This window comes from Habropoda laboriosa, unplaced genomic scaffold (genome assembly GCF_001263275.1).
Source record: "Habropoda laboriosa isolate 0110345459 unplaced genomic scaffold, ASM126327v1 scaffold666, whole genome shotgun sequence".
NCBI classification, from domain to species: domain Eukaryota; kingdom Metazoa; phylum Arthropoda; class Insecta; order Hymenoptera; family Apidae; genus Habropoda; species Habropoda laboriosa.
In genome coordinates, this window is record NW_017100786.1 from 117,979 (window position 1) to 126,741 (window position 8,763).

Genomic DNA, 8,763 nt, shown 5'->3' on the forward strand with positions numbered 1-8,763 from the left:
CTACCCCGCCTTCCTCCCCCAGGGGAGGCGGAGTGTCTTTGGAAGATTTCCCCCGCGTCAAAAAAAAAAAAAAAAAAGAAGGATGAAACTACGATTTATAAACAAAAGAAGTGTTGCGGAGGGGATAATGACCTGTATTTATTTTGTCTTCGTGCTGTGTTGCAAAACGTGTTATTTCTCTTATTTGGCTATTTCAAAACATTTTTCAGGTAAGTCCGTTTTATTGTTTCAGCTATAATCCATTAAACTGAGAGCTAATTAACTAAGAGTACTACATTGCTGACATTGTAAGCTTCTTTTTAGTATAAGTTTTGTAATGAAGATCATAGCGTTGTAATGAATATCATCGCTCTAAACGTTCCTGACCAAATGATCTAAATTTGGGCTACAAAGCTAGTAGCTTTATAATATGGGCTATTATGGACTAGCCAATATCAGAATTCGGTGACTATGAGAATTGTAATAAGAAAAATACCAGAACATTAAAAAGAAAGACATATAAAAGGTATATACGTTTGTGACTATTGTAAATAGATTGTGAATATTGTAAATAGCATTTAAGTTTAAGTTTATCTACATTTTGAACATGTTTTTAAATATTTCAACCTGAAAATATGCAGTTTTTACTTTTCATTTCGATTATTTTACCAGTAATCCATATCTGGACCAGTTTTCTAAAAATGAAGATATTCCCTTTTATTTTAAATATATAATTTGTAATATACATTGCTTTTGTTCAGCTTATTTTGATTTTGTATCATATAGTAAACATGTTATCGATACATATTCAAGTGTTACATCTTAACATTCATGCATAGTTTTGACAATAAATCCTGAAATAAAAGTGGTAGCCCATATTTAGATCTTTTCCTCTAATATTTTGAATTCTATGTTTATGTCAATGATTTAAGGTTCGCTTCATCACTCACTTCTTACTATTTCACTCGCTCTCGATACATTTATTCATTTTCTTGGTCAGGCGGTCAGATTGGCGTAAGTGAGCTGTCGTGTCCTTAACACGAACCACGCGACCGATCACCCCCACCGTTGACTTGCATCGCTTCTATCTACCTACCAATAAGGATTCGCGAAAGAGTCCTTTTTCTAGGAAAGGCATTGATTGGCCCTTTTTCCACATTAGCGGCTACAAAAAGATGTATAAAGGTAGCTTTCGCAAGCCCGAAAGCAGAATATGTACGGAGAGAATGTTTTCTTGGTCAGGCGGTCAGATTGGCGTAAGTGAGCTGTCGTGTCCTCAACACGAACCACGCGACCGATCACCCCCACCGTTGACTTGCATCGCTTCTATCTCCCTGCCAATAAGGGTTCGCGAAAGAGTACTTTTTCTAGGAAAGGCGTTGATTGGCCCTTTTTCCGCATTAGCAGCTACAAAAAGATGTATAAAGGTAGCTTTCGCAAGCCCGAAAGCAGAATATATACGGAGAGAATCAGAGCGTGTACGGAGTGTACATATTAAAAAAAACCGAACAACGTAGTTTAACCTAAAACTAAACAACCAATAGGGAAACATCCATCGTGATATCTTCCAACCGAGAAATAAGATCACGGTAACAAACATGAGCGCTTCAGCAAATAGGGCGTTAGAGCCGAAAATACGTGTGAGAAGAGATGTATCCCCTTCACTCTGACTAATCAGACCCACATTCCTTTGCCTAGTCATCTTCTCAGCGACGGACAGTACTTAGAAGTCTCAATTTCTTGATTCGTAATTAGATTCGCAATCTTTATCTGTCATATATTACCAATGCATTCACAGTTTTCACTTTATGTATGTACGAATTGATCGAATGTATTGATCGAATGACAGAAACAGGTTAAACTACAGCACAATGAAGAACTGTTTACTAGTTATTGGGACACGCAAACAGCAGAAAACATGTAAAATCAGCACGGATACGAGCTGTTCGACAGAAACTGTCTGTGTCATTGTTATTTGATTTTCTTCTATAAAATATATATTTAAACACGGAAAACGTTAATGTTTATAGAAATTAGGAAAAAGATTACATAATGGCATATTAATTCGGTAATAAAAGTTGGTATCTTAGCTTGGGTGTTTCTTCCAATAACATTTTCAGGCAAGAATCATTACAGTGAAAGCAGGTTCACCTTCTGCAATTTTCTTCCAGCAAGATATGAACTTTTATAGATTAAAGGATAGATTTTTCGACGCTATTGTGTCAACTTCCTTGTTCCTATATCTGCTCAAGTACTGTAAATATAAAATTGTCCCTTTACTCATTTACAGTTATTTTCTCAACATGGTATATGTTCCTGAGTACAATTTCAGATATTGCACGGTATTTGTTTTAAATCGATGCATTTCCACGCGTAGCGTTAAGTTGCTATTTGAAATGACAACATTGATTATTGATATATTGATTAATACTAAACAGAACTGTGCACATATTAGGGAACAGTATCTAAATATTACGAATAAAATGATAAAATGTCGGTAGATTTCCTTAAATTTTGTAAAACTTTAATTCAATTAAATACCTGGGAAACCATTCGAGATCGAAATTTAAAATTTAACATAATTCAACTTCTCGAGGCTACCGATGAACGCAGCGAGTGAAAAAGCGACAAGCACGATTCGCATTGTTATACGATTTGATGTGGAATGGCTGGCATGTGTTGTTAATGAATGAAGGAGAAGCCATCGTCTGATTTACCTGTCCTTTCTCGCTGTTTCGTAACTTCGACTCCGTTTCTAACGTGTTCGACATCAGTTGTTGGCGATGCAACGTTACCGTTTGTTGCTTTGGCCGTAGTAATGGTGTCACGGTACAAAATCTCATTTTCCCGGCAAGCGAGCATGCTTACCTGCTTGTTGGACCAGCGCAACTTTGGCTTACCCATGTTGGAATCGAACGGACCGTCTATCACCGTCGTGATGATTGTTCCCGAATCGGCTGTAGGGAATGTGTACATCTCGTTCGTGATTTCTTTACCAGCTTTGAGAGACTTCGCTGACACTTTCGAACTCTTTATTATCAGAGCAGTCGATCTAACCACCTTTGGACTCTTTTCCAGGGCATTTATACGTTGCCTGACGACGTTATCAATGTTATGGCCGACTAACTCCTCCGAGCCTATTACTATTTTCTGACTGTACAACGGTTGCGGTCGATTCAGCGTGCTCTTAGGGTATTTCGTTCTAACTTTCGCACAATTTGTTGTGGTGTTGGAAGTGGTGATGGTAGTGGTGGTGTTGTGGGTGGCTCTCACATGCGTTTCTTTTTGGTCTACTGCTAAACAAACAGAAAGAAAAGGAAAAGACAAATCAACTATCTAAAAAGCCAAAAAAGCGACAATTCTAAATCACTATTTTTGTAAATAATCTATTTATCAATTAATATTTATAAATGACAATTATTTGAAATAATATATAAATCACTTAACGTTGAACCACAACTTACTGTTTCCGTTTGTCTTTTATGCAGAAATTTTAGTTGAAGTTCAGTTATTGCTGTTCAATTTTTCAAATAGTGAAACAAAATATTAAATTATTCATTTTTTTCATACACTTGTAATTTAAACGAATTATTCCAATTAAAAAGATAAATGCCTGGAATATACTTTCAGTATTATATTGTGTCTAACTGAAAAAATTACAATTCACTTAACAAAGTGAAACTGAAAAATATTTCGTACGACAAATGCCATTTAATATTACAGCAATATAAACTGAATATTTTCAAACCCAGACATTTAATGAAACCAAAACAATAAATTAAATTTAATAAACAGGTGTGCATACTTTTGTGGCAGAGAATACTGAAGATTATAACAATATGTTTCTTATGTTTTACTACCATAACAGAGCTTCATTCATAAGTGAAATATTGTTAGTTATGATATCGTTGAACATTGTTAATTGCCCTTAAATATATGAATAACAGTTTATTCACAATACTATACCTATTCTTATCGTGCGAGATTGGACTAGTCAAACATTATTCATTTCTAGATGCAAGGCTCTCGAAACAAGTAAGTGACATTAGGGAAAAAGCATTCCAAGGGAGAAGTAAGCAAACACATTATTCTTTCGAACCAACTAATAAATACATTCATTGTTAAATGATCAAAATGACATTGCGTAAAAATTAATCAAGAAAAAGTTCATAGCTCTATATTGAAATAGAAAAATGATAAAAGAATTGATATGAGGATTTAGTTCTGGTATTTAAATAACAAAAATGTGTGTAAAATAACATTTTTCTATTTCATTTAAAACAAGAGAAACAACGAGTTTTGTGTATATCACATTCAGAGTTCATTAATATAATATCATTGATAACTTACGTTTGCCTTTCTTTCCGATACTAATCATTAATGGAATGAGCTTTTATAATATTATGAATAATGAATAGAAGATAATAATTAACAAAATGTAATAAGATTGCAAAGGACAATTGGTTTACTATAATACCATTGAGAAACATAGTTTAATTTTATGGTATGATCAATTTTACATGCAAAAAGAAATAATAATATACTGAGTGAGTCAATAAGGATTGCTATCTGAAATAACTCTGAAATAAATTTATTGATTTTATCGAGAAATGTTTTATGCAAAATACGTTGTATTCGATTGAGCTTATCGAATGGATGCATCCTGATTTTTTTACGTCAAGGTGACGTAAAAATTAAAATATTAATGCTGCATTAAAAAAAATATGCGGTCCCATTTAAAAATTTGAAGGTCACCTTGATATGTTAGACAATTAAGGACATAAAAAAATCAGTATGCATCCATTCGATGAGCCCCATCAAATATAACGTATTTTGTATAAAACAATTTTTGATAAAATCAATAAAGAACGATTTATTTCAGATGGCAGTTCTTATTGATTCACTCGGTATATTATACAGGGTGTTCGATAATTGACGGGAGAAAATTCGCTAAAATATCTCTGAGGTTCGGTGAACCACTACATATGACTCATGACTCACAGCTAGTAGCATATCTCAGAACATCTACAGAAAAAGAAAATATCGTTGCGGCGTTGTTTCTGTCGGTAACGGCACTCTCGTCTCCTAATGTCATACACCAGCCGGTGTGTAGTGGTTAGTCCAACTTCAAGAATATTTTAGTCCATTTCTTGACTGCTTATAACTAAAGACCAAAGTCTCAAACACAATTTCGTTATTCTTAATTTTCGTCTTATTTTGGCTTGGCAGAATTATCTCTTCAAATTTCTGCCATCAATTGCCGAACACCCTGTACATACATATTGTCCGGCAAAGCAAATCTGAAGTCTCAGGCGTGACTTAGGGCCTTGAAGTAGGAGATGTAGGGGAACTTGTGACGACTCGCTATTAGTAAGCCAATAGCGATAGAATAAGGCTATCGCAGTTACTCTTAGGTCTTCCCTTATAGTCAGCCAATCACTGTAGAATAAAGCTATCGCACTTACTCTTCTGTGAACAATAGATGACGATCGAGTCTCGTTCGGGCAGTCGGTAAACAGACGAGCAGACGATAATTGACCGGAATAATAATTTCGAGCACTCGAAAAAAAATTAAGTTTACGTCGCGCAGACACCATAAACAGGCGAACTGTACATCAGATGCCTGAGCGACGCCAAACGACGCGCATCATGGTAAACTTTACTTTTTTTCCCATGTTCCCAAAATTTCTCTATCATTTTGATAAGCTTATTTTACAGGTTAAAATTCAAGCAAACCAATGATATTTTTTACAAATTATTCTACGGGTGGGAACAATGACAAATCAGCAATTGAAACTTTAGCAGCGATTACTGTTATGTTCGCTAATAATAAATAAAATTCTGTATATATATATTCAGAAAGGGTATTTTTTTACCTTTGAAATGAGCCCAAGGTCGAAATATTATCTTTAAACAAAGCTGAAATATTACGGTTAAAGTGATGATATGTTGTCTGATTTCGTCAAATTTTTCAAAACTTTAACATTAAATAGTGGCTGCTTGGTGACTTTTATTGGCTGTAAAAAGTGGCTGTCGGTCTGTGGTGGCACGCTATTTTTCATTGCAGCCAGAAATTTTTTAACTTCATAAGCATTTTTTTGGTGTGCTGAAATCTACTTTTATTATTCAGGAATAGCAAAAAAATATTTACATTTCAGTTTTCTATCTGTTAAAAAATATTAATACATTTCCTGTGGTTTCCTGTATTTGGGATGACCTGACCCGTTGTGGTTCAAGAGTATTTGGAATGACCTGACCCGCCTATTTCGCCTTCATCTGGCCAGGCGATGACGTCAGAGACTTCAGGTTTGCTTTGCCGAACAATATGTATGTATAATATAATAGATAAAATAGTGACCAATTATAGACCTAATATAGTTGGTATTTTTGCTATTACCGCTTCATGGAGAGACTCCCACAGGCGCCGACGAAAACGCACCTTATAATCCAACGCGCATCGCAATACGCAGGTTGAATTGCTACAAAAAGGCAGGCAATGCGACAGCGGGCAAAGCACAGAAAAAAATTTCTCGAAAAGGATAGTATTCGACACAGATACTTTCTGGTCGTTACAATTATTATAATTCGATTACGTTTATTGTTATTGCTATTCAAATATACAGAATGTTCGTATACATAAGGTACTAAATTGGAAGAATAATTCCTGCAGAAGTGATTCCATTCTAAGACGAAAGTCGAGAGTAACAAAATTGCAGGTTTTGTTAATTGGGTAATTAAAATCTGTGCCTGAAGCAGGCAATTTTTGTACGTCGGCCTAGGCTAGGCAGCTACGGTCCTGCCCAGCCTGGATAGGTGGCTGGGCAGGACCTACGATGGACTCACGTACGATTTGGCACAGGTGCTTACTGGACATAGATGCTTCGGTGAGTACCAGTGCCGAACCGGGAAGAAGGCGACGACGCGGGTGCCACCATTGCGGAGCAGAAATTGACACTCCCCAGTATAAGCTGGAGGAGTGTTCGGCGTGGGGCCACCCGAAGCTAGTCCTCCGGGGTGTCGTTGGAGGGGAGGGACCAGTAGTGTGCCGCGGCCTCCTGCGAAACAATTATGTTGCAGAAGAATGCCGCGGAGCGGATGCGCGAAACAAGTGACCCCACGAGGTTGGTACGGCCACTCCCTCCGTCATGATAGCAGCGGCGGTGTCCTTAGTCCCCCCAATGGCGCCGCTGTTAACAATGAGGTGTTGCAGGTCCCACTTTCCCGATTAAGGGGAAAGGGGGGGCCTGTGGGAACCGCAGATGGCCGAGTGGGGGCCATTGCACGCGGTCCCCGGAATTGGGCGGAGCGGGGCGCACTCCCCTGTTCCGCCGGAGTTAGGAGGACAAGGGAGGCGCAGATGCCCGACAAGGGTAGCCCCATGACTTTATTGGGTAAGAATCCCACACTACTCCGCCTCTCTCCCCAAGGAGAGGCGGGATGTCTATGCAAGATTCTCCCCATGTAAAAAAAAAAGGCTAGACAGTCGCGCGACGAATAGGTCAGTGCCGTATCAAGCGAAAAATGGCACGTTTACCTGGTAATAGAAACTATCGCAGGTGTCAACACAATAAAAAGTCAACGTGAATCATAGAACAACATTATAACTGCGCACTCGCAGAAATCGAGTAAAAGATTTTATCTTTTAAGAAAAACCTTTTCGTGCCTGTCCTGTTCCCGCATAAGCAGTATTTCAGTACTTTGTGTTTCAAGCGCAGATTTTTATTGTTAATAACTAAATAACGATGCCTCGGACACACTTTCGTCACTCTTATTCTTCGACTTAAAATGACTTTTGGAATCACCTCTCCAATTTACTACTTAAGGTAAGTAGCCAAACACCCTAAATATTGGAGATTAAATGATTAACATTCAAAGCAATTTGCTTAATTTCCAACATAAAATACAAAAAAATATGATACACCCCCATGTAAAAACAAAAAGGCTAGACAGTCGCGCGACGAATAGGTCAGTGCCGTATCAAGCGAAAAATAGCACGCTTACCTGGTAATAGAAACTATCGTAGGTGTCAACACAATAAAAAGTCAACGTGAATCGTAGAACATCATTATACCTGCGCACTCGCAGAAATCGAGTAAAAGATTTTATCTTTTAAGAAAAACCTTTTCATGCCTGTCCTGTTCCCGCATAATAAGCAGTATTTCAGTACTTTGTGTTTCAAGCGCAGATTTTTATTGTTAATAACTAAATAACGATGCCTCGGACACACTTTCGTCACTCTTATTCTTCGACTTAAAATGACTTTTGGAATCACCTCTCCAATTTACTACTTAAGGTAAGTAGCCAAACACCCTAAATATTGGAGATTAAATGATTAACATTCAAAGCAATTTGCTTAATTTCCAACATAAAATACAAAAAAATATGATACATGTAAGAATGTATTTTCTGTAAATTATTCGAAACTTTCACCCAAACAGAAAAACACTTACATAGTTTATTTATCTGTTTCGAGTATTAAAATTTATTGCAAAATTTAGTAAAATTTAGTAAAAAAATAACAATAAAAACACCAAAATAAAACTCGAAACTATTAAAAAGAAAACGCTATAAGAAAGAAAATTACTGAACGTTCAACGACTGAAGAAATGGATACAAGGTGTCGCGTCAGCTTAAAGATTGTGCACATTGTCATTATTTAATCATTCAATGTACAAAGGATAGTGTTAGAAAGGTAATGTATACAGGGTGTCCCATTTAAAGTTCCGCACGCAATTATTTCCCAAACTATAGCTCGTTTTAAAAAATGTTTCAAATAAAGATTAC

General features: G+C 36.7%; 1 protein-coding gene across 1 annotated transcript in view; it reads right to left on the minus strand.

The window, feature by feature from the left end:
- LOC108577220 (protein 4.1) overlaps positions 1 to 8,763 on the minus strand; it is a gene marked incomplete at its 5' end in the record, with an annotated part of 173,845 nt that overhangs the window by 37,624 nt on the left and 127,458 nt on the right. The window contains 1 exon segment of the mRNA XM_017940351.1: positions 2,697 to 3,275. Coding sequence (XP_017795840.1) covers positions 2,697 to 3,275 — 579 coding nt within the window.